This window comes from Bos mutus, chromosome 16, assembly GCF_027580195.1.
Source record: "Bos mutus isolate GX-2022 chromosome 16, NWIPB_WYAK_1.1, whole genome shotgun sequence".
Taxonomy (NCBI): domain Eukaryota; kingdom Metazoa; phylum Chordata; class Mammalia; order Artiodactyla; family Bovidae; genus Bos; species Bos mutus.
The window spans coordinates 29,512,704-29,538,999 of record NC_091632.1 but is presented as its reverse complement, the minus strand read 5'-3'; the positions used below and the strand labels follow the sequence as shown (position 1 = coordinate 29,538,999).

The 26,296-nt window shown below is 44.9% G+C and overlaps 1 protein-coding gene across 2 annotated transcripts in view; it reads right to left on the bottom strand.

Moving 5' to 3' along the window:
- The window catches only part of TNR (tenascin R), a 92,132-nt gene that overhangs the window by 30,982 nt on the left and 34,854 nt on the right, over positions 1 to 26,296 (bottom strand). For both annotated transcript variants that reach the window (XM_070384451.1, XM_070384452.1), the window contains 9 exons: positions 16,118 to 16,207; positions 14,814 to 15,077; positions 13,706 to 13,975; positions 12,400 to 12,519; positions 11,106 to 11,252; positions 7,941 to 8,060; positions 3,863 to 4,006; positions 3,075 to 3,205; positions 2,069 to 2,201 (listed from right to left, as the gene is read on the bottom strand). In XM_070384451.1, the coding sequence (XP_070240552.1) occupies positions 2,069 to 2,201; positions 3,075 to 3,205; positions 3,863 to 4,006; positions 7,941 to 8,060; positions 11,106 to 11,252; positions 12,400 to 12,519; positions 13,706 to 13,975; positions 14,814 to 15,077; positions 16,118 to 16,207 (1,419 nt within the window). The remainder of the gene's footprint in view (positions 1 to 2,068; positions 2,202 to 3,074; positions 3,206 to 3,862; positions 4,007 to 7,940; positions 8,061 to 11,105; positions 11,253 to 12,399; positions 12,520 to 13,705; positions 13,976 to 14,813; positions 15,078 to 16,117; positions 16,208 to 26,296) is intronic.

The window sequence follows — 26,296 nt, the reverse complement described above, 5'->3', positions numbered from 1 at the left end:
CTTTGTCTATGGGGTCGAACAGAGTCGGACATGACTGAAGCAACTTAGCAGCAGCAGCAGCAGCAGCAGTGGGGGAGGCGGAGAAGGCAATGGCACCCCACTCCAGTACACATGCCTGGAAAATCCCATGGAGGAGCCTGGTAGGCTGCAGTCCATGGGGTCACTCAGAGTCGGACACAACTGAGTGACTTCACTTTCACTTTTCACTTCCATGCATTGGAGAAGGAAATGGCAACCCACTCCAGTGTTCTTGCCTGGAGAATCCCAGAGACGGGGGAGCCTGGTGGGCTGCCGTCTATGGGGTTGCACAGAGTCAGACACGACTGAAGCGACTTAGCAGCAGCAGCAGCAGCAGCAGTGGGGGAGGCACCTGGGTAGATGGGTGACTTTCTGTCACCTCTCTCCAGTGATGGGAGGATGGGCTCTGGGGGTGGACAGGAATCCAGTCACCCTGGTGCTCTGAGATGACAACAGAAGTGTGTCTACAGATAACGAACATGGCTTCACTTGCTCTGCTGGCTTAGATGATAAAGATGATAAAGAATCAGTCTGCCAGTGCAGGAGCTGCAAGAGCTATGGTTTTGATCTCTGAGTCAGCAAGATCCCCTGGAGAAGGAAATGGCAACCCACTCCAGTATTCTTGCCTGGAGAATCCCGTGGACAGAGGAGCCTGGTGGGCTACCGTCCATGGGTTTGCAAAGAGTTGGACATGACTGAGCGACTAACAGTACACTTGCCCCACATGGTGTACAGCCACCCTCCTCTAAATATGGGGTGGGGAGAAGATACAGTCTGGACAGGGCAGCACCACATTACAGACTGCAGAGAGGCACCATGAAAAGTGGTGGGAAGGGTTGTTAACACAGACCACAGAGCTAGCACACCTGGGGTCAATCCCAGCTGTTCTACCTGAGAGCTATGGGATCTTGGGTGAGTTACCTCATCTCTCTTTGGCCCCGTTTCCATATCTGTAAATAAGGAAACTAGAACATACCTCATAGACTGCCATGGGGATTAAGTTAGAATACATAATACTGTTGTAACAGTGCCTGTCAAACAGCCCTCAAATATCAGGTGTTACTTTATTTCCTGTTGTACACATTAGACCAACCTTACCCCTTAAGGTGGGGTTCCCTGGTGACTCAGACAGTAACAATTCTGCCTGCGATGCAGGAGACTCAGGTTCTATCCCTGGATCAGGACGACCCCCTGGAGAAGGGAATGGCAACCCACTCCAGTCTTCCTGCCTGGAGAATTCCATGGACAGAGAAGTATGTAGACTGCAGTTCATGGGGTCGCAAAGAGTCAGACATGACTGAGTGACTAACAATTTCACTTCACTTTTCACCCTTTAAGGGTATTTCCAGTATCTTCTTCTGATATTGGGTTAGCCAAAAAGTTCATTTGGGTTTTTCTGTACAATGAGATGGAAAAACCTGAAGAAACTTTATGACCAACCCAATACTTAGATGAAGGAAGGCAGAAGGAATGCTGGATTTAGAAGTGGAAGACCTTGGTTCAAGTTCTGACCCAGAACTTACTAACATGTAAGTCATTTGATTTCCAGGCACCTAAGTTTCATCGTCTGAGGTGAATGGGGATAATAACACCCTTCTCACCAGTTGTTGTAAAAGAATGGGTTGAGACCATGGAAATGCAGAAGTGCTTTGTGGATGGAGAACTGCAGACTTCATACTGGGGCTTTATTTGTGCGACTTTTACAGGCAGCAGAGGCAGGAAGGAGGGAAGGACAAACCGTGCTGGAAAAACCCTTGCAGAAAATCTGCACAGGAGCCTGCTCTCTTACTTGGTGCACTTAGTTGGTGCAGGAGGACCAGGAATTTGTGTTGTTGGTTCCTATGGTTGCCTTGGTAGTGAGAGGTTCCTGACAGGGCCATGGCAGTTGGGGAAGGCAGGAGTAGGGGAAAATAATTATTTTTCTTTGCAAGAAGAGGCAATTGAGCTTCTCTGGTGGGCTCCTCCCTGGCCAAGTCTCAGCAGAGGCTGCTGAGGAGCCAAATGCCATGCAGGGGAGGAGGAGATGGCAGGGTGGAGGTACCTCTCTCACCTGTGACAAAGGCAGTGGAGGTGATGCTGCTCCGCTCCGTGTCCTGGGCCGCCTGCAGGAGCACCGTGTAGTCTGTGCTCTCTGACAGGCCTTCCAGTCGGATCCACGTGTCCTCTGCATCCACAATCAGCTCCTGCAGGATGAACCAGGGGAGGGAAGTGGAGGTTGGTGAGCAGAGGGCTCACCATGGAGGAGAGCAGGGAAGGGGAAGTCCAGACCCCATGGTCAGTATTACAGTGACCATTTTTATTCTCTCATCCCACATCACATGAGGAGAAGATGTTCCAATAAGCAGAGAGAACATGTTCTATGTGGGACTGAGGCCAGCTCCCCTCCCATGGATGCACATTGGACAAGCTTAGCTGTGGGTTATTGAACTCTGTGGTTTTCAGATCACACGGGGTCTCCTGGAGGTGTGACGAAGGAGGAACTTAGGCCTCCCTCTTGCACACCTGCGGACTAGCTCTACTGAAACCTATTCTGTATATTTGGTTTCTGTATAAGATTTCACATTGTAAAAAAAAAAAGGATTCCACTGTTAACAAACATTTGACAACCAGTGCTATAGGTAGCCTGTTTCAACTGTCCACCTAAAACAGAAATTTGTGATGTCTTTGCTGTGGGCTGTATAGATGGAGCTTTTATCGTGCTTATCGAGAGGCACATGAGACTGTCGAATGTGGTATCCAGCTCATGTTTGCATGGCCCTATTACCGAAAATTCATTCCAATACCATGTACTTATTAATTGGCTTGGAAGCTGGTATTGGCAGCATCAACCACAACCGAGTGAAGTTGCAGGGTAGATGCCCCTATTACCTAGAGAAGAAACTGAGACTCAGAGAGGTTGAGTGTTTTGCCTCAACTTGCACAGAGAGTAAGAGTAGAGGCAAGACTAACACAAATGTCTGGCTTGCAGATGAGTGCTCTTTCCTCAACAGCCTGCTATGTATCCGTAACGGCAAACCTAGCTTACTCCCTGTGGGTTGCTTCCAGAAAAATCTCACCTTGCGGCTTCCATCAGTGGATTTGTAGGTCAAGATGTAGTTTTCAATCTCTGCTCTGGGAGGCTGCCAGGAGATCAGGGCGCTTTGTCTGGTGACTTCACTAGCTGTCAGATTTGCAGGGGCATCCAGGACTGCAAAGAAGAGAAAATGTGAGGAGTGGGCACCCCTCCAGCTCCTCCGTCTTTGATGCCAGGCATGTGGACCAATTTGTCCACCTATGGGATCTCTGGGCTGCTCACATGGTGACCCCAGTTCTCGCTTGGACAGGAGCATAAAGGACACTCCTGGGCAGAAGGTAATCATTCAGCGTCACGATCATCCCTGAAACTATTCCCTCTTCCCTCACCTGGTCCTCTGGGCCTGGATGTGGCATCGTCCAATCTGAAATCATGACCTTGTTAATCTTGCATGTCTGTGAGTTCACTCTTGAATTTACATCATTCCCACAAATATACTTTTGTCTACTGTTCTCCTGGCCATGACTGCACCTGGCAATTCTCTCCCAGATATTAAGCCCTTTAGTATCCATCAGACTTTAATGGGCCAGATGCATTCCCAATACCAGCCTCTCTTGACCTGGTTCTACTGCTCTCAGCCAGACTCAGGAAGAGAGTTGCAGCCCACTTTCACTGGCGTTTGGGCTGCAGTTAACTAAAATAATACCTCGTAACTGCATTGTCCAAAACCTATAGACTCTAATCTAGTCTAGCCCTTGGAAACTGATCATTTTCAGGATGCATAAAGGCCTCCTGGGATATTGACATGGAGCTGACCACTCGAGTACTCACGGGTAGAGAAGTTGGTACTGACAGTACCACTGGTGAGAGGCCCGCTGGTGGCATACATGGTGACCGTGTAGTGGGTCCTAGGAAGCAGGTCAACAAGCTGGAATTCCTCACTGTCTCCATCAACCAGGATGGTCTCTCCAGCAACTAAAATCAGATGGATATGGATAAGGATTGAACAAGACTATTCAGCTTAGGAAAGACTTATCCAGTCCAACGATACTCCCTAAAAAAAATGCACTATTAGAGTATTTTGGAAAAAGTCCTCTAGAGGTTATTTAACTTGGCATTATATTCCATACAAAGCTCCCCTCTCATCTTATTTTTCATCATAATTGAGAGATTATTTGGAGGCCAAATAGTCTTTCATATAACATCTACTTGGGTCTCTGGAGTTAGAATAAACCAAATCTGTTGTTTCATGACCCCTTCCTGCCCTTCACTCTTCCTAATCAGGTTTTCTCTCCCCTAGACTAAGAGCATTCAGCCCAACCCCCATTACATGTATGAAAGTGAAAGAAAGTGAAGTCTCTTAGTCATGTCCAACTCTTTGCGACCCCACGGACTTAGCCTGCCAGGCTCCTCCGTCCGTGGGATTTTCCAGGCAAGAATACTGGAGTGCGTTGCCATTGCCTTCTCCAGAGGATCTTATGAGATGATTCTAAAACTGTCACATTCCTGGCCACCTTTCTCTAAACAAGGAATGGTTTATCAGTGTCCCTGCTGAAATGCAAAACTCAGAAGAGAATCGAGAATGATAATTGAGATGAGCTGACAACGAAAGAAACAGGTTAAGACTCTGCTTTTATTTGTGCCAAGTGTGTATATTAATCCTGGTCCTAGGGTGGAAAATTCTGAAAGAGATGGGAATACCAGACCGCCTGATCTGCCTCTTGAGAAATTTGTATGCAGGTCAGGAAGCAACACTTAGAACCGGACATGGAACAACAGACTGGTTCCAAATAGGAAAAGGAGTTTGTCAAGGCTGTATATTGTCACCCTGTTTATTTAACTTATATGCAGAGTACATTATGAGAAACGCTGGACTGGAAGAAACACAAACTGGAATCAAGATCGCCGGGAGAAATATCAATCACCTCAGATATGCAGATGACACCACCCTTATGGCAGAAAGTGAAGAGGAACTCAAAAGCCTCTTGATGAAAGTGAAAGTGGAGAGTGAAAAAGTTGGCTTAAAGCTCAACATTCAGAAAACGAAGACCATGGCGTCTGGTCCCACCACGTCATGGGAAATAGATGGGGAAACAGTGGAAACAGTGTCAGACTTTATTTTTATTTTTTTGGGCTTCAAAATCACTGCAGATGGTGACTGCAGCCATGAAATTAAAAAACGCTTACTCCTTGGAAGGAAAGTTATGACCAACCTAGATAGCATATTCAAAAGCAGAGACATTACTTTGCCAACAAAGGTCCATCTAGTCAAGGCTATGGTTTTTCCTGTGGTCATGTATGGATGTGAGAGTTGGACTGTGAAGAAGGCTGAGCGCCAAAGAATTGATGCCTTTGAACTGTGGTGTTGGAGAAGACTCTTGAGAGTCCCTTGGACTGCAAGGAGATCCAACCAGTCCATTCTGAAGGAGATCAGCCCTGGGATTTCTTTGGAAGGAATGATGCTAAAGCTGAAACTCCAGTACTTTGGCCACCTCATGTGAAGAGTTGACTCATTGGAAAAGACTCTGATGCTGGGAGGGATTGGGGGCAGGAGGAGAAGAGGATGCCAGAGGATGAGATGGCTGCATGGCATCACTGACTCGATGGACGTGAGTCTGAGTGAACTCCACGAGTTGGTGATGGACAGGGAGGCCTGGCGTGCTGTGATTCATGGGGTCTCGAAGAGTTGGACACGACTGAGCGACTGATCTGATCTGAGGATATTATTATCATAGGCTGAGATTAAAAATCATCAAAGACCATGTTTATTACCCCCTCCCAACCTTACCTTGTGTAGTTGATTTTTTTGCACCCATGGGAAGGGATTTGCATTCATTTCTACTGCATTTTTCCTTGTTGACTGAGTGTGGGGCTACCATTTCAGTTTACTAAAATATATCTGAATTTGGATTCTAATGATCACAGTTTTGTTTGAAACATAAATTTCATATTCATATCTTTTCTATATTCATTCAAGCTGTTGATAAAACTGTTCATTAGATCAAGGCCAAGCCTCTTATTGTGTCTTGAGAATACTTCTGAGTCATTCAGCATTTAATAGAGTTTACTGGGCACTTCTCCAAACAATGGCAGGGCTGAAGTTTCCATTTTTTGTGGTCTAATGACATAGAAAAGCATGCAAACAAGTTAAAATATAAACTAGGCTTTTGAAAGAGCTCATATAATGGCTCTATCTTTTTAATATCCTCCTTTACCACATGGTGCCAACAGTTAGTGCTCCAGCCACATCTATGGCAGTTCCTGAGACTCTCCAAGCTTTCTCTCTAAATGCACCACAGGCTGCTCTTTTTCTTGGAATTCACGTCTTTCTCCTATTCTCTTTTTCTTTTTCTCTTTTTCTCAGATCTAAGATCTGCCTTCTTTCTTCCCCTCCACACCCTCACTCCAAATCATAGTGGCCCATCAGGTGTGGCAGACTGGTGTTTTGTATTTGCTCACATCATGTATTTGCCCACATACTTGTCTGCATCTTTACTAGAAGCGAATTCTTCAAAGATAAGAACTCGTGTTTTGCTTTGAATCATTGTAGTCTCAGAGAGTGCATGGCACTTTGGAGGAAAAGCAAAAGTAGCTGTTGAATGAATGGAAATTGCTAGGTGGAACTCTGTGCTTCATATCCGTGAGCAGGTGCACCTGACTGCCTTAAGGGAATAATGAGAGCTTTGATCTAGGAGATTGTGTTGGAACTGAGACTTAAAGGATGAGTTTAGTAGGTAGATAAGTGGGGAAAGAGTTTCCTGGTACAGGAAAGAACATGTGCAAGTGCATGTTGGCTTGAGAAGGCAGGTGAGAATTTAGAAATGCAGGGTCATAATGTGTAGGGAGGGGTGGTAGGGTTGACGTGGCTTGCGCATGCACATAGCAGGGTTAGGATGTATCCACAGTAATGATGTTCATTCTCTGGGGAGGGTCAGTCATTCAGTCAGCTATGTAACTCCAAATGTGATCCATCATGCAGTTTTCCATCTAAATGGGAGGTGGGCCTTCTAATGCCTTGCTGAGATACTGATGTGCTAGCAGATTTTCTAGTGAAAAAAGGGGGGAGCAAAAAGTGGTTTGGGCAAAACTCATACTTTGTGAACCTGTGCTGGTATGTAGTAATCATTAATTCCTTTCCAATTTATTTAATAGTCTGTTTTGGTTTCTTTCCCAAGCTTTGACAATCAGTTTACTTTGCAGCTTACAGAATTAACTTAATCTGTCATTTTTGAAAATCAAGACATCTGCCTGCCTTCTGTCTTCTGGTATCTTTGTTCTCTGGATTTCTGCCTATAACCCACAATGTTCTGTGAGCACATGTATAATTTAGGCAGATAAATAATTTCCTAGGCCTAGACACTTGAACTACTCAAAAGCATTCTGCTTTGGGCTTCTCTATTCAACTTCAAATAGCATTAAGGTGAGTAAGTATGGCAAAGAAGACATTAAAACTCAAGATCTCATGTTGGCTCAACCTTTGGGGTTAGATATCGGTAGAGAAGATCAAAGCGACAGAAGAATTTAGTAGTTCTGAATCCTCTGTCACCTGTTATCATGGATGGTCCTTTAGTGTTTTCCTCACTTCGTAAAATATCTAGAAAAGTCAGCTTTCTTGCCCATAGCATTCTGGGGCAAGTTCTGAGTTTTGTCTTTCAAGTGCTACTTCTGTTTCTGTATTGGTTACATGCCCTTTTTGTACTTTTTAGATTTAACTTTCTCAACTCCCATAGTTGATACAGTTCACAGAGTTTGGGGGCTATCTTGAGGGCTTTATGGTGAAATTAAAGCGGGGAAATTTCTAATTTTCTTTCAGATTAAAAAGATTTTTTAAAAAAAATTTTCATACTGGTCTTCAGCCCCAATCCCCACCATTCCCACCTGCCTAATGCAGTGACCTGCAGACACCCACCTGCAAAGTGGGTGAGAACAATGACATAGTTCTCTACTTCGCTCATGGGCGCCTTCCACTGCAGCAGGGCTTCGGTTGGGGTGATGTTGGTAGCAGTCAGGTCTGCAGGATTGTCCATGGCTGAAACAACATGGGAAAATACCAGGGAGAGGTAAGAGGAACTGCAGGATGGAAGAGGAGAGAACTGTCTCCTGTGGTTTCACCTAGAATGCATGTCTGCTGCTGTGTGACACAAAATAATGGAGTGAGTGAAGACCTCTTTTCTTTCTCCCCTTCTGATTCCATCAGCCCCTTCCTCTTCTCCCATTTCTCCTTCCTCTCAAGCACCCAGCACTCCCTTAATTACTCTCAGATCTTTTAAAAAATCGATTCATTAACTTCTTCTGTGCAGAGCAGTCGGGTGTTATGGGGGAGTCCAAGGTATGACTCTTGTGCTTTAGACATTTAAACCTAGATAGAGAAACTTAAGAACATATCAAAACTGTTATATTTTTGTAGCTGATGAGCTAATATGCTTCCCAGGCTCTTTTTACTTGCATAAATGTTGATAGAAGGGGCATGCCATGTGAAACAGTCTCTGTTGAAGAACTGCAGGAAGTGTGGTGGGAGTTCCCTGAAGTCAGGGAGTAACCCCAGCACCTAGAACTTAGACATTGCTCAGTAAATACTTGTGGAATGAGGAATGGGACTCAAGTTGGCTTTAAAGTCATATCTGCTCATTGAATGCTTGCTTTGCTACTCACAAGGCTGACTCTGTACTGAGTCCTGGGCTCTTTTTTGGCATAGAGAGTCAAGGGACTTGGTCCAGGCTTAAAGCCAGGAGTGCCTGTTGAGGAACAGAGTTTGTTCATCATAGCACCATATTCTTATTCTCTCTCACACATGTGATTTAGTTGCTTCAGTTGTGTCTGACTCTTTGCGAAACTATGGACTGTAGCCCATCAGACTCCTCTGTCCATGGGATTCTCCAGGCAAGAATACTGGAGTGGGTGGTCATTTCCTTCTCCAAGGGACCTTTCCAACCCAGGGATCAAAGCCTCATCTCTTAAACTGCAGGTGGATTCTTTACTGCTCCTGTTCCCTGCCTCATTTCCTTACTGTACCTCTCTTTCATAAAGTTGGGATTTATCTTAGAAATGCAGGTTATTACAGTAGTTTAGGTATCAGCTCAACCTATGTGTCATGTAATTTAATTTTGGGGACCCAGATATGCTATTGATCTCTCCCTCTTCTCTAACTGAAGGCTCTTATTGCTTGTCTATGTCCTTTATTTCAAAGAAACAACCATTTACAATTTTAACATCTGAATTGTGTCTATAATCTATGCCTTGAACAAGGTCTTCAAATGCAACCTTCCAAAAAGAAATAAAGAAGAAAAATCTTAAGAGACTACATTTAGCTTGACCTCTCTGAGACCTACCAGGAGACCTTGAGGAGTAATCAGTCAAAAGTTATAAAATCATAGACCTCACACTAAAGCAACAGCAACAGCAAAAGAACAAAATAAAACATTTCTGTGAGTAATCTAGTTGTTGGGAGTTGCTGAAATAGCTCTGCCTGAACTTGAAGAAAGAAAGCTGGGTCGGTGCATTACTGAATATATGCTTTAGAGATACTTGCTTATGACCAATGGAGAAGGAAATGGCAACCCACTCCAGTACTCTTGCCTGGAGAATCCCATGGATGGAGGAGCCTGGTAGGCTGCAGTCCACGGGGTTGCAAGGTGTCAGACAAAACTGAGCAACTTCACTTTCACTTTTCACTTTCATGCATTGGAGAAGGAAATGGCAAACCACTCCTGCCTGGAGAATCCCAGGGATGGGGGAGCCTGGTGGGCTGCCGTCTAAAAGGGGTCGCACAGAGTTGGATACGACTGAAGCAACTTAGCAGCAGCAGCTTATGACCAAGAACCCAAGGAGTGAGTTTTTGACCTAAGTTGTTCTCTTATACTTTTGGGTTTGGAGGCTCGTGAAGTCCATTTTATTGTCCTCACTGAGAAAAACCCTAATTTCTTTAATGTGAATTTCTAAGACTTAGAGAAATGGACGAGGAGGGCTTCTTTATACTCACTGGGCATCCCTTCAGGTCAACATGTGTTGATACTTTAATGGTCATAGACATCTTGATAGGAAGGGTAAGATTGAACCAAAAACATGGCTGTGCTATATGTAGTCACAGGCATGGAAGGACAGTAGGGAAGATGGGAACATCCTGTGATGTCCTCAGGTGAATAATTTTTTGAGTTTCTGAAGGAATATTTCTTTGGCCATGGCCTTAGAGATGCTCCTTCTGGGCTGGTGAGCGAATCTACAAGAGCAGTGAGGAATTCCAAGTTGCTCTCATTCATGAAGTACCGTTCATTCCCTGAGGGAAGTAAACAGCCTCAGGAAATCCAGGTGTTCTCTTAATGAGGCAAGCTGGATGTCTTCTTATGTGCTGGGTCAGTGCACTCCTGAATATATGCTTCAATATACAGGAACTATATTGTCACTGATAGTTGCGTCTGGGGTTGGAACCGAAAGCTTTCACTGTTCCCTCTCATGTTTTCTGTGGAAAACCTGTCTAGTTCTACATGATGAGCTGGCTGAGGAGTCGGAAAAGAAGAGCAGGTAGGGTCTGTCAGAGCCCTGTTCTCAAGCCCATCATTTTTTCCAGAGAAAAGCACCTCCTTCCTCCTCCCTGGATGATAAAGCAAAAGCAAATGTAGTTACTTGGTGGTTCTGGTCATGTAGAATGAGGGGTTTCATGATTCTAAGGGTCGTTACTGGAATAACAGACCCCTTTTGTTTTTTCTCTAAGGTAAAGTTTCCCTGTCAGAGTCTTTTAAAAAATTAGATGGGATGAATCACATGTCTGTTCTGGAATTCACTTCTGTCATGAGTCTTTGGAGGGTTACTTTTCATATTGGAAATGCCATGAAAATGTCTGACCTAAACCAGTAAGACTCTTAGAGGGTGACTCTCTAAACTCCTAGTGTTACAGAGGAGCTCCAAGGGAGGAACTTTGCAAACTGCTTCAAATTGTGAGTCCAAGGAACAACCTGGAGGGCAACCTCCCATCCCCAACCCAGAACCAGTGTCCTCTGAGTTAGCCAGGATAACTTCTGTTGGTCCCAGGTCCTCAGCTGGGGTCCCACCTTGTCCCCCCATGGGGAGGCATGCCCACCTGTGTGCACAAGAGTGCAGATCCGCTCACTCTCCTCCCTGCCCCGCACACTGTTGAGGCTGATTTCATATTCTGTAGCTGGGTACAGCTTGGTGATGGTGAATTCTGTCACCGTGTTGGGCACCACTGAGCTGTCCAGTCGTCCCACTAAGGAAGAGCAGAAGCCACAGGTCAAGTTCCATGGATCTCACATCAATGCAGCTCATGATACAGGATCTCCCAATGGCACCTTGTCATGCAGCCTCGATAGATGAGCACAAGGGTCAGCACCCAGTTGGGAGAGAGGGGGCTGGGAATGTTGGACTTTGAAGATACCTTGCATGCTGATCCCACTCCCATACTGTATAGGATCCCAGGAACAAAGTGGGGGGGGGGGACTATTTATTAGGTGGTTTTCTAACAAGCTGGTCTTCAAGTAGTATAGAAAGCATGGCTGCAGACCAGTCCATGCAGCCCAGAGATCCGGTAGTCTGGAAAATTATGCCCCCAGCTCACTGGAAGTAAGCGTACCCTCTACTTCCTTAATAATTCCACATGCAGCAGCAAGAGCTGGCAGGATGCAAGTGAGGTCTGGCCCTGTTTCTTCTGACTCATAACTTGGATGGAGCAGCAGTAACAGGACCACCATCACTGTAGTTTCCTCCATATGACTCTGTGGTATCTTCAGGCATTCCCCAGGGGTTTTAGTCTTGGACTTTAATTCTCTCAGTTGTGTCCAACTCTTTGCAACTTCCCTGGTGGCTAAGACGGTAAAGCGTCTGCCTGCAATGTGGGAGACGTGGGTTTGATCCCTGGGTCGGGAAGATCCCTGGAGAAGGAAATGGCAACCCACTCCAGTATCCTTGCCTGGAGAATCCCATGGACGGAGGAGCCTGGTAGGCTACATACAGTCCACAGGGGTCGCAAAGAGTAAGACACGACTGAGCTACTTCACTTTCACTTTAATTCTCTCAGAAAAGTGCACGTGACCTTGGCTCTTGGCAGATTCTTTTAGAGTTCTTTGTTTCTCACTATACTGTCTGGATAGTGGTGACTGATTATCATGGTTCACTCTACCTGTAAAGGGCCTGCTTCCTGTGTGAATATAATCAAGCCTTTTGTGGGAGGAGCTGGTATGTTCTGGGTTCCTTGGCTACTCCTCATTACCCACTCTCATTCTGATGCAGCGTGCTACAGAGAGGAGGAAATTACAGGCAGGGGGGTGATATCCCCTGGGATATGCTAGTTCTGCCATAATAGTCTTCATCCAGTTCCAAATTCTATTCATCTTTGAGAAATCAAGTAACTTTATTACCTTGTGTTGGCCGATAGGATACTCGGTAGTAATCAAAAGATGCAACAGGAGGGCTCCAGGAGACCATAACTGAGTCCTTGGTCACATTGCTAATTGTGATGTCTTTGGGAGGATCAATTCCTACAAGGATCCAGGTGGTCATGGGGAAAAGACAGAAAGCATAATATGAGAAACAATTTCCTATTTTTGGTTTTATGTGGACCAAGAGCTATTGGTGTTCCAGAGGCAATCAAGACCTTACACTTTATACTAAGGAAACCTTAAAACCATGATCAGGCTGAAGTTTCACTTGAAACCTCATAGATATGGCCAGAGCCATGCACCTAGAGAGTATTTTAACAAAATGAAATCAAGCTGTCAAGGTCTATGCCTCTGTAGCGACTCTTACATATCTGAAGGCCAACGGGAAAATATCCTTCAAGTTTGTTGTTTTGTTTTGAACTAGAAGTAATGGTCATTTTCTTTGGGGCAGCTTCTTTTGAACAAACCCAACTCTTTCTCTCTCTCTCTCTTTTTTGTATCAACCACCTTTGGTCAATTTGGAAAAATTGCTATTGACTGTACAGGGATTTCAGAGTACAAGTCCAGAACAAATCCACTTTCCTAAACTGTTTTTTTATTTATACTGTATGCTCTATTTTTTTTTTTTTTTTTAGTACTGGCAGGTTACAGGGCCAAAACCAGCTGAGTGTTTAATCCACTTCTTCATTTCTTGTAAGTATATAAGAAATCACCCAAACAGACGTCCTCACCCACATCACACTCATATTTGTGACTGTATGTAAGAAGGATGAGATGCAAGTGATTCAGTGCATCTCAGAGTAGCTGTGTTTTTCAGACAACATGCAGATCAACCTGATTCTCAGAGTACCAGGTCCCTATATGGTTGCATGCCAGTCTCATATGATTCTGGGGAAACATCATTCACAAATTGAACTGACTGGGCAGTCAAGAGATAGCTCTCCAGAAGAGGAACAGATGTCTCCTCACTGTAGAAGGGTCTCCTCTTGGACACTAGCTCTCTCCAGAGTTTTCTTCTAAGTTGATAGAAGGAGGACCTCTGGATCAATGCATTAAAGCCCTGGCGTCCTTAAGACATCAAGTCCATCCTATCTTCTAAGTGGAAGCTTCCTATCTTATACATTTTGTGCAGCCCTGGAAGAGGTGACTGTTTAAGAACAACTCATAGACCCTCTCTGGATAAACAAGGTGGTCCCCTACTCCTTGGGTGTTTCTCTTTGTAAATTTCATAAAGGTTACCATGGGAATCCCCATTATCACCTGCTGCCAAGTCCTCCAGCCCCACCTGTGGTGATGGAGCCCACGATGGGCTCAGAGGTCACTGTGCCATGGACTGCCACCAGATTCACAATGTACTCGGTAGCTGGCTGCAGGCCCATCAGGACAGCATGCCTCTTGGTGGCATCCAGGGAGACCTCCATCATTTCTTCCTCTTCATCCCGTGGGCTGTAGTTGAGAATGAGTCTGTCTGCCGGAGGGGATGGGTCACTCCAGGTGATGTTCACGCTGGAGGAGGTCACGTGAGAAAAGTGCAAATGGGAGATGGGGCGGAAGCCTGAAAACAGAGGAAATGAATGGTTCTGGAATCCACATAAAGTGGTGGGACCACTGGGGTAAAGGAGATATCTGACCAAAGAGGTCTGCTTTCCCTGCTAGTAAGGACTTACACCTGCACTTGTTAACCACCACGCTGCTATCTCATCCACTCTCCTTTCTCCAAGCCAGATACTGTAAAATGAATGCCCTCAGCAGCATAAAAACAGCATCACCTCTGTGAATTATTCATAATACTGATGGAGGATTTAAAACTTATATCCTGGAAGGAACTGAACACGATCCCATGGATCCTCTGAATGCCCACTGACTTAGTGAAGGCAGAAAATGAACGGAATTAACTACTCTGACCAGCCTATAGGAAACCGGACATAATTTCAGGCATGCAGGTAGCCTTGTTCATCTCTCCCCTTCGCCTCCAGCCATTCTCTCTTAGGCTTCCCAGATGACTCAATGGTAAAGAGTCTGCCTGCCAATGCAGGAGACACACAGGAGATACAGGTTCAGTCCTTGGGTTGGAAAGATCCCCTGGGGTAGGAAATGGCAATCAACTCCAATATTTTTGCCTGTAAAATTTCATGAACAGAGGAGCCTGTTGGGCTACAATTCATGGGTTTGTAAAGAGTCAGACACAACTGAATGACTAAGCACACACATACACATTCTTTCTTGAGGTATTTATTAATTTCTTCTCTGTCTCTTCTTTCTCTACCTTTCTCTAGAATTCTTCCTTTCTCTAGAGGCAATGGGGTGTTGGAAGAGTGGGTGGCCTAGATGATCTTCTCATCCTAAGATCCACTGATCCCTGAACCCAGCTGAGATTTCTGCTACCCGGGTACCTGTGAAGGCATCCACAGTGGACTCCAGGCTCTGCTGCCGGCCCCTCTCAGCTGTGATTGAAATGATGTACTCTGCCCCGGGCTCTAGATCTGTCAGTGTATACGAGGTCCTGTCCTTGGGCACAGTGACTTCAGAGGCGATCCCAGAGGACGGGGTAAAGGTAATTCGGTAGTGGTCAATGGGGCCGCTGGCCTTGGTCCAGATGAGGGAGATGGAGGTTTCCGAGGAGGCTGTCACCATGAGGTCTCGAGGACTGTCGAGTTCTGTGGATCAAAATAACCAGCCTATTTTACGTAAGTTCCACACGAGGGCCAATATTTATTAGAATTAGGCCCCCAGTGGATTTCTAAGCTATCAGCAGGTCTGCTGACCATGAAGATTGGCTTGTCATTGCTGACACTAATCTCACACTTTGTTAAGCACCTTCCCTTTGAAAGATGTCCAGGGGCTTGGCATATAGATGAATAATCTGCAGGAAGGCATAAGTAACTCAAGACACTCACCTGTGGGACAAAGCTGGCTGCTGATTTTTAAGCTCTCCATTTTCTCCCAGCCATTCTCAGTAAGCCAACCAGGGCAAAACAGGTGTCACAAGCAAGTACAGATATGCTGCTCCTGGCAACCCTGACTACCTCTGTTCCTGGTGCCATTCTGACCGACCTGGCCACAGGTGTGTAGGCAATAAGATCTGAGGACTCCTGGGGATCCATGTCTTGAGGTTCTCTAGAGAGGTTGTCTATGCTCGACAACCTTGGGACAGGGATTGGTTCAGACCAGCCCAGCCCAGGCTGCTACCAGTTACTAAAGTGACTTTGGAATTTGCCTGGGATTTGAAACCAAAATTGTTGGATCCAGAATAGCAAGAATCTCAGTGGACTTCTCCTTTCTCCAAGCTCAAATGGATTGTTTCCAAGTCTAGACCTTCAGCCTGTGGCCTTTCTGAAGGTTCTGTCTTATGGGGTGAGAAGTATCACATTCTGCCTGCTGTGAGATGATTTAGAAGGAAATATGACTTGCTACAACACTGGCTTTTATGGGGTTTTACACCTCTGCTCTGCACAGCAGTGGGCAGCCCTTCAGACCATTGGGTGCCAAGTGTGCAGAGAGGGTGGGACTCCATCCTGCATGTCAGATGCCAGAGGGTAGGCACAGGGAATCAAAGAGCTACAGGTAGACGGTGTTCCTAGGCCAATAATCCTCACCCAGGGACCTGTTCGCTAGGGGGAATTGCCATCTGACCAGTCCTCGATGGCCCTCAGGTCAGAGTGTCCTGGTCTCTTTCCACACCAGTCTTCCTACTCACCAGTCCTGGCATTCATGGTGGCTGGTACGCTTTGCTGTGAGTTCATGATGGCGGATATTCCAATTCCATACTCAGTGCCAGGCACCAGATCTGTTGGTAGATGCAGAAACAAATGTTATCCCACATATGTCAGGGATGGGGAAGGCTGAATTGGGATGGGGTGGAGCAAATGACCTTAAGATCCTGTTCAGATCTCGTGTTTAATTCCCCCCTAATTTTATCCATTTGCATTGCATGTGCGCACAGTCATGTCTGACTCCTTGTGACCCCATGGACTTAGCTTGCCAGGATCCTCTGTCCATGCAATTTTCTGGGCAAGGATACTGGAGTGGGTTACCATTTCCTCATTTTACCTATTAGGAAATCCTAATTTCACCACATAGGAAATCCACACCAAGTCAAGAGGATGAACTGGTCAGTGTAGAGCTTCCTTTTTGCTGCCGGTCTCCTTGGGAGGGCAGTGGTACTATCCTGGTCAGTGACATTCAGAACTGTGCTCTGCTGTGGAAGTCTTCTTGAGGCACTTAGAGTCTCAGGTTGGCTACAACTGGTGAGATTTCTTGCTTACACTGCATTGGGGAAGTGTGTAATTGAGGACCGTATGGACATAAGCCTGTAAAGCATTTGTTGAACGTTGTGGATGAAGAACAAGCTGCACCTATTATAGACAGGGACTGAGGCCGTATGGATGTCATATGTCTGCATCCTTTTTGGGGAGCAACTGTAGATGCACTGTCTCACTGAGCTCAAGGCTGTAGGGTCTTTAATGTAAGGGGATGTAGTGCCCTGTAGTAGCTACCAAGGGCACTTCAATGTGAGGATGACTTCTGGGGGACCCTAGGGAGCTGGAGAAAATGGAAAAAAACTTCCCAACCGTCAAGGGAAATTCTTTAGGGTTCAATACAAAGGATCACTGGGGATCTCCTAGAATATCTAGAATTATCTGGGGTGTCTCCCTATCCTCTTACCCACATTCATTTTCAGTTCAACCAGTTTGACAGATATATTAATTTCCTATTTATGATGCAGCAAATTACCACAGTCTAGTGGTTCAAAACAGTACATCTATTATTTTACAGTTCAGGAGTTTGGCAGGGCAGTATTCTTTCTGGAGACTCTAGGAAAGAATTTATTTCTTTACCATTTCTAGCTTCTACAGGTCGCCGGCATCCCTTGGCTTGTGGTCTCATAATCCGTCTTGAAAGTCAGAGGTATAACATTTTTTCAAATCTGTTTTTTTCTCTGAGCTCTTCTTCCATGATTCCATCTTCTACTCTGATGTCTCTGAATCCTTTTAAAAAGGATCCTTGAGATTACACTGGTCTTGATTAGCATGGGATAGTCTTCCCATCTTAAGATTCGTAACCTAATTACATCTATAACTCCCTTTTGTCAGTGTAAGATGATATAGTCACACATTCCAGGGATTACAATGCAGACATCTTTGGGGGTCTTTATTCTAGCACCAAACTAGCATCAAACTCACCCTCATTAATTAAGACTGAAATTGTAAAAAAAAATACAACAAGATCAAATCATCACCTGTGGGTCCCTTGTTGTCAGTCTGAATCCTTTTGGGTATCTCTTTGTGTAGGCTCAACTAGAACCCAGATTGATGATCATGCTGTTCTACATTTATATAATAACACTTGTTCTTTTCAAACTACCTGTTTTTTGAAAAAAAAATTTTTTATAGGAATACAGCTGCTTTACAGTGTTGTGTTAGTTTCTGTGTACAGCAAAGTGAATCAGCTATACATATACATGTACATATATTCCATCTTTTTTGTATTTCCTTCCCATTTAGGTTCCTCAGTGCTCTGGTGATCTGACTGTGTTTTGACCTTTACCACAACCTTACGAGGAATGTGAGATGGGGAGTCTTTTCCCCATCTGCATTAGTTTCCCTCATGACCTAGTCATCTCCCAAAGGCTCCATCTCCTAATATCATCATGCTGGAATGAGGATTACAATAGATGAATTTTGGGGGGACACAAACATTTTGGGCTTCCCTGGTGGCTCAGTCAGTAAAGAATCCACCTGCAATGTGGGAGACCTGGGTGGCTGCCATGACAAAGGATCACAAACTTGGTGGCTTAAAACAACAGAAATGTATTCTCTCCCAGTTCTGGTGTCTAGAGAGCCAAAATCAAGGTGTGGGTAGACCCATGCTCCTTCCAAAGGCTTTAAACAGGGAGTATTCTTGGCTCTTCCTAACTTCCAGTAGCTGCTGGGAATGCTTGGTGGTATGCCTTGGCTTCCAGCTGCAGCACTCCAGTCTCCATCTCTGTTGGCCCATGGTGTCTTCGTCTGCTTAGGCTGCAATGGGCTGGTGACTCAAACAACAAACATGTGTTTCTCACAGTTATGGAGGCTAAGAAGTTCAAGATCAAGGCACCAGCAGATTTGATGTCTGGTGAGCTCCTGCTTCTTGGTTCATAGACCATCTTCTCACTGTGTTCTCATACAGCAAAAAACCAAGAAAACTCTCTGAGGTCTCTTTTACGAGATCACTAGTCCCATTCGTGAGGACTCTACCCTCATGAACTAGTCATCTCTCAAAGGCTCCTTCTTCTAATACCATCACACTGGAATGTGGCGGGGACACAAACATTTCAGACTTCCCTGGTGGCTCAGGTGGTAAAGAATCTGTCTGTAATGTGGGAGACCTGGGGTCAGTCCCTGGGTCGGGAAGATCCTCTGGAGGAGGCCATGGCAACCCACTTCAGTCTTCTTGCCTGGAGAATCCCATGGTCAGAGGAGCCTGGCGGGCTACAGTCCAAAGGGTCACAAAAGAGTCGGACATGACTGAGCGACTAAGCGCACACACAAGCCAAAGAGTAAGTCTGCGACCAGCTGGAGATGACCCTTGGCTTCTGGCCTCAGGGGTCAGGGCTTTTAGGACTGAATGCCTTACTCTTCCCTTCAGTTCCTCCCCTCCCCAGAGCAGTTGTGACCTCCCAGGAGCCTTGAAGGAAGAGGGACGATTTTGACAGGAAATGCATCGAGCAACCCTTCCTTAACAAGGGCTTGGTTTCAGGAAGGTGAATGATGTGTGGGAGCCAGAGGGTTCTGCACTGCCTCCTCAGTGTCATTTTAGTACAGCCTGTGCAGTGAGCCCCTCCATGCCCGGGTAAGGCAGAACCTACCAGGCCTTACTGACCAGGCTCTCAGGTCAGAAAGTGTTAGAATCAGCCCCTTTCTTCCTCTTCTCAAACCCGCTCCAGTCAGTTCCTTACCTTTAGTTCTTTCTTTCTCTAAAGTGTCAACATTGGGACTTCCTTAGTGGTCCATTGGTTAAGAATTGCCTTCCAATGCAGGAGATGTGGGTTCGATCCCTGGTTGGGGAACTAAGATTCCACATGTCAATGGGGAACTAAGCCTGTGAGTCACAGCTACTGAGCCCACGCACTCCAGAGCCTGCGCACTGCCGACAGAAGATCCCACGTGAAGCAGCAGAGATCCTGCATGCTACAACTGAGACCTGGCTCAGTCAAACATAAAAAACAAACAAATACTAAAAAAAATAAAGTGTCAACACTGGTGGAGGTGAACTTTGAGGTCTGCTGGACATTAATATTTAGGTTCTGCCACTTTCTATTAGGTTGGTTCAAATGTAATTGTGGGGGTTTTGGACTGTAAATTTTAAATCACTGTAACTCATTTCAAACACATCTTGATTAATCAAAATAGGAACTATTACAATTAACACAGTTTTGCCAATGAGAAATAAGCTTGCTTATTCCTATAGTGTAAAAATCCATGCTTCGGGATTTAACAAACTCTTGGAAAGCATTTTCTGTCTCCTGGTGGTTGTAGAAGTGTTTTCCCTGAAAAAAGTTGTCCACATGCTTGAAGAAGTGGTAGATGGTTGGCGAGTAGTGACATGAATATGGTGGATGAGGCAAAACTTTGTAGCCCAATTCGTCCAACTTTTGAAGCGTTGGTTGTGTGGCCTGTGGTTGGGCATTGTTGTGGAGAAGAACTGGGCACTTTCTGTTGACCAGTGCCAGCTGCAGGCATTGTAGTTTTTGGTGCATCTCATTGATTTGCTGAGCATACTTCTCAGATGTAATGGTTTCCCTGGGATTCAGAATTGAATCCCACTGTAGTGGATCAGACGGGCAGTAGACTACCAAACAGTGGCCATGACCTTTCATTGGTGCTTTCAAGTTTTGCTCTGGGAAGTGCTTTAGAACTGCTTAGTCCAACCACTGAGCTGGTCATTGTCAGTTGTCATATAAAATCCACTTTTCATCACACATCACAATCCGATCAAGTAACGGTTTCTTGTTGCACAGAATAAGAGAAGATGACACTTCCAAATGACATTTTTTTTTTTTAACTTTTGGTCAGCTCACAAGGCATCCACTTATTGAACTTTTTCACCTTTTCAGTTTGTTTCAAATGTTGAACGACCATAAAATGGTCGATGTTGAGTTCTCCAGCAACTTCTCACATAGTTGTAAGAGGGTCAGCTTTGATGATTGCTCTCAATTGCTGTCAACTTCTGATGGCCAGCCACTATGCTCCTCATCTTCAAGGCTCTCATCTTTTTTGCAAAACTTCTTGAACCACCACTGCACTGTACGTTCATTAGCAGTTCCTGAGCCAAATGGGTTGTTGATTTGGAAGTTATCTCTGCTGCTTTACAACCCGTTTTGAACTCAAATAAGAAAATCACTCAAATTTGATTTTTGTCTAATATCACTTCCATAGTCTAAAATACATATAAAATACACAGCAAGTAATGTCATTAGCAAAAAACCTAAAGTGAGAAATATGCATTAAAATGATGTATAACATAACCACATTTATTTAAGAATGTATTCCAATATTGAATGGCAAAGTCCAACAGTGCAAAACCTCAATACTTTTGCGCCGACCAAACATACGTGTGTAACTCTGATTCCTTCATATCTTTGAGCTTTATTCTCTGTAAAATGGTAAGAGTAATAGTGTCTATCTCAGAGGGTCCTGGAGATTAAATGAGCCAATGTAGAGAAAGCACAGTACCTGGTGCATCGTAAGAGTAGCCCATAGCATTATTACCTGGCTCAGAGAACTATTCCAGAATTTGGAGTCATTTTTTGGTGTGCCCCAGACAGATACAGGTTGGTCCTCGGCACACCTGTTGTCAGTTTGCTGAAGCTTAGCCCACTGAGTCTGATGAAACCAGGGATTTAGGGAGTCCAGGTGTCAGCAAGGAGCTGGCCCCTGGCTGGGCTGGTACCTGTCACTGGATTGAGTTGGGCTATTGCAACACCCCCAGATCTGTTCAAAGCACATATTTATCTCCACCAGTATGTTCGCAAGTCCCAGGTACATACTTGGCTGGAGAAATTAGATTACCTTTGGGACATAAACTACTCTCAGACAACTGATTGAGACCTTCAATTGCCTATAATGAAGTAGAAATTTTCCGACGTAGATGAAGGGTGACAGATTGAGGAAGGAAGACAGAAATTATATGTTGCCAAACGGATCCAACATGTACCGTTTTCATCTGAGTTTCTTATTTATGAAGCTTAAATGAAATGTTCAATAATTTACAACGGAATCATCTTCTCCCAGAAAAGTGTAGAGTAGAATTTAAAGTGCTCTTTTTCCAAGCTTTCTGTCTAGGGGATGGGGAAATGGGACTCGCTTATAGGTTCCTGCCTGCTGCTTTTCTTTGATTTTCAGCAGCTTTCTTCCTGTGCTGCAAGTGAATTGTTGCTCTTTGCCAGCAGGTAAAATACACTTTCTGCTGGAAAAGGAAATGCATACCCAAGGCATAGCAGGTACACTTATATATCAGCACTTGGAAGACTCCTAGGGATTTCTCACTTTTTAAAGACCCCATTGCTGTCTATCAATGCTCCCTTTATCTTTCTGTCCAACTCCTGCAAGTAGTAGCATATGAATGGCTCTGCTCTCTTTTTAACACTAGCTCAGAAAATTCATCCCATGGGAAACCACCACTCTTCCATCTCTTATAGAACTTCATTGGTTCAACTCAGGGGATGACACTTCCCTCAACTCTTTCCCTGCATATCCATTCTTCTTTGAACACTCAAAGCACACAGTTCATGCACTCAGCAAACATGACTGATGGTCTCCTTTGTGCTGGGCACAGGGTTGTGTACTTGATACAAGGGTGAGCTGAATGGAATCACCCTTGTCCTTAAAGAGATACAAAGAAATCTGTACTGAAAAGGATATTCATTACTTATTGAGCACCCATATATACCTTGAATATATCACTGGAAGGACTGATGCCGAACCTGAAGCTCCAATACTTTGGTCACCTGATGCAAAGAGCTGACTCATTGGAAAAGACCCTGATGCTGGGAAAGGTTGAAGGAGAGAAGAAGGGGAAGACAGAGGATGAAATGGTTGGATGGCATCATGGACTCAACAGAGTTTAACTCAATGAGTTTAAGCAAACTCCAGGAGATAGTAAAGGACAGAGAAGCCTGGTGCACTGCAGTCCATGGGGTCTCAAAGAGTTGGATATGACTTAGTGACTGAATAACAAGAATATACCAAGTACTGAGCTGCAGGCACTGGGTAATCTACAAGAATAATAAAAAAGAAAGAGAGGGAATAAAGGAGGGATAAAAATCAAGAGAACTTTGAGTGCCTGGTAGCCAAGAGGTCCATTATTGATTGACTAGTTTCTTAGAGATTCATACACGATATCTTATTTTCCACTCTGCTGGGAGGGCATTACTTATGGGTAAACAGAGGACTGGAGAAGTCCATTTCTCAAACCAAGGTCACAATGGTAATATGCAATGAAACAGGGTTTGGAATCCAGGTTCATTGTTCTTTCTGATACATCACTGCATGGTCCCTAAGAGTCTTACAGGCTGGGAGAGGAAAATGGAGTAAGCAAATTGGAATTTGAAGGTGATTTGGTACCACTCCATGGGAAGCTAACTAAGAAAACAATTTCAGAGTGGGGATGAAATCAGCATGGGCTGGGCTGGAGTAGCCAGAGAAGACTTTTCTAGAGAAGGGACTTGAATTGAATCTTGAAAGCTAGCCAAGATTAGGAAAGGTTGAGGGGCAGAGATATGGAATTCTCCAGTGGGCAGGATGGGACATGGTGAACAGGAAGAGATTAATTAGAGCCAGAGAGCAACTAGCTCTAATTGTGAGCTCAATGAGCCCAACTAGCTCAATGAGCAGATTCTCACCTGCACTGCAAGGACCGTGGGTGGGTGATAAAGGCAGGATGACTCACTTCCCTCTGTCTAGGAGGCCTGTTCTTCATGCTTCCTGCTGCTGGCAGGAAAGTAGTGGGAGAAGGAGGCCCAAGAAACTGAGATTGCTGTGTCTTGCCAGCAAAAGCATGAATAAGACTCCTGGGGTCTGCAGGCTTGGTTAGGTTCACATGGGCATTCAGAAATATGGAACCTTTCCATCTCTAAATCCCTGGGTTCATCTCCAGAATATCTGTGAAGTTCAAGCCTACCAAACTGGGGTTGGGGATTTAGTTCGCTGAAGCATCACTACAAACAAAGCTAATGGAGGTGATGGAATTCCAGTTGAGCTATTTCAAATCCTAAAAGATGATGCTGTGAAAGTGCTGCACTCATTATGCCAGCAAATTTGGAAAACTCAGCAGTGGCCACAGGAAAAGGTCAATTTTCATTCCAATCTTAAAGAAAGGCAATGCCAAAGAATGCTCAAACTACCACACAATTGCACTTATCTCACACGCTAGCAAAGTAATGCTCAAAATTCTCCAAGCCAGGCTTCAACAGTACGTGAACTGTGAACTTCCAGATGTTTAAATTGGATTTAGAAAAGGCAGAGGAACCAGAGATCAAATTGACAACATCAGTTAGATCATCAAAAAAGCAAGAGAATACCAGAAAAACATCTATTTCTGCTTTAGTGACTATGCCAAAGCCTTTGACTGTGTGGGTCACAACAAACTATGGAAAATTCTTAAAGAGAGGGGAATACTCGACCACCTGACCTGCCTCCTGAGAAATCTGTATGTAGGTCAAGGAGCAACAGTTAGAACTGGACATGGTACAACAGACTGGTTCCAAATCGGGAAAGGAGTACGTCAAGGCTGTATATTGTCACTCTGCTTATTTAATTTATATGCAGAGTACATCATGAGAAATGCTGGGCTGGATGAAGCACAAGCTGGAATCAAGATTGCCAGGAGAAATATCAATAACCTCAGATATGCAGATGACACCACCCTTATGGCAGAAAGTGAAGAAGAACTAAAGAGCCTCTTGATGAAAGAGGAGAGTGAAAAAGTTGGCTTAAAGCTCAACATTGAGAAAACTAAGATCATGGCATCTTGTCCCATCACTTCATGGCAAATAGATGGGGAAACAATGGAAACAGTGAGAGACTATTTTTTTGGGCTCCAAAGTCACTGCAGATGGTGACTGCAACCATGAAATTAAAAGATGCTTGCTTCTTGGAGGAAAAGCTATCATCAACCTAGACAGCATATTAAAAAGCAGAGACATTACTTTGCCAACAAAGGTCTGTCTAGTCAAAGCTATGGTTTTTCCATCAGTCATGTATGGATGTGAGAGTTGGACTATAAAGAAAGCTGAGTGCCTAAGAATTGATGCTTCTGAACTGTGGTGTTGGAGAAGACTCTTGAGAGCCTTTGCACTGCAAGGAGATCCAACCAGTCCATCCTAAAGGAAATCAGTCCTGAATATTCATTGGAAGGACTGATGCTGAAGTTGAAACTGCAATACTTTGGCCGCCTGATGTGAAGAACTGACTCATTTGAAAAGACCCGGATGCTGGGAAAGATTGGGGGCAGGAGGAGAAGGGGACGACAAAGGATGAGATGGTTGGATGGCATCACCGACTCTATGGACAGACATGAGTCTGAGTAAGCTCTGGGAGTTGGTGATGGACAGGGTAGCCTGGTGTGCTGCAGTCCATGAGGTTGCAAAGAGTCTGACATGACTGAGGGACTGAACTGAACTGAGTGCATTAGAAGATGTCTGCCTTTGGACTTCCCTGGTGGTCCAGTGGTTAGGAATCCGCCTGCCAATACAGGGGATGCGGGTTTGATCCCTGACCCGGGAAGATCCAACATGCCCCGGGTACCACAACTACTGAAATAGCACCACTAAGCCCGTGTGCCACAACTACTGAAGCCCACGCACCTAGAGCAGGTGCTCCCACCAAGAGAAGCCACCACAGTGGGAAGCCTGCGTGCTGCAGCTCGAGAGTAGCCCCCTCACTGCAACGAGAGAAAGCCTGCACACAGCAACAAAGACCCAGTGCAGTAAAAAGTAAATAAATGTTAAAAATCAAAACCTTTAAAGGAAAAGAAAGACATCTGCCTTTAAAGGGAGGGGCAAACCAGGGACCCTCCCCAGGGAGTTCGCAGTTACTCTCTTAGTTTTCCTAACAACCATGCTGCTATGTTGTTATTGTTAGTTTTCTTGTTAGTCTCCTCACTATACTCTTAGGTCTTTGGGTCAAGCGACTTGATTTTTTTTTTTAATATTTTAATTCAGTATGTAGTATAGTGAAAAAAGGTATAATGCGTAGAAGCAGCATGGGAGGGGCAACAGTGATGCTGGGAAGACTTCTATGAGAGAATATCTGAGCTGAGTTTGAATGATCAGGTGATATTTGGTTGGGGAAAGGGCATTGCAGGCTGAGGGAATAACACAGGCAAATGTGTATCTGGTAAAAGAATTCATGAAAACCAAGGACCCAATATAGAGCTTCTCACAGGGAAATCTCCAGCAGGGGATTTCATAGATGGTTTCACGGATGGGGGGATATTTGGAGACAGAGGATCTTCTGGGAACCCCTGAAATCATGCCAGGTAGGCAACAATCTACTTTTTGCTGTTCTGGGCCTAACCTCTCAGGCTTCCCCCTTCTGATCTTGTTGAGGGGAATGGTAGATGCTTCTCCAGGGTTCCCTGAATGAGAAAGGCTTTGGAGGACACCTCCCTGATTTGAGGGTGTGGATGATGTTCAAGCATCAAGAGAAGACTCCATGCTGACTTAAGGAAGGGACTGGTCCTACAAACTTATGTTTGAAACAGAAAATCATCACCAAGGACTGTTCTCATATACAGCTTTTTTGTTGCCAGTGGGATTAATGAGGAACATGGGTCATCACCCTCTGTCCTACAAGAACATCCCACCTGTGGGTCTTTGCTGTAAACAAGCATTCCC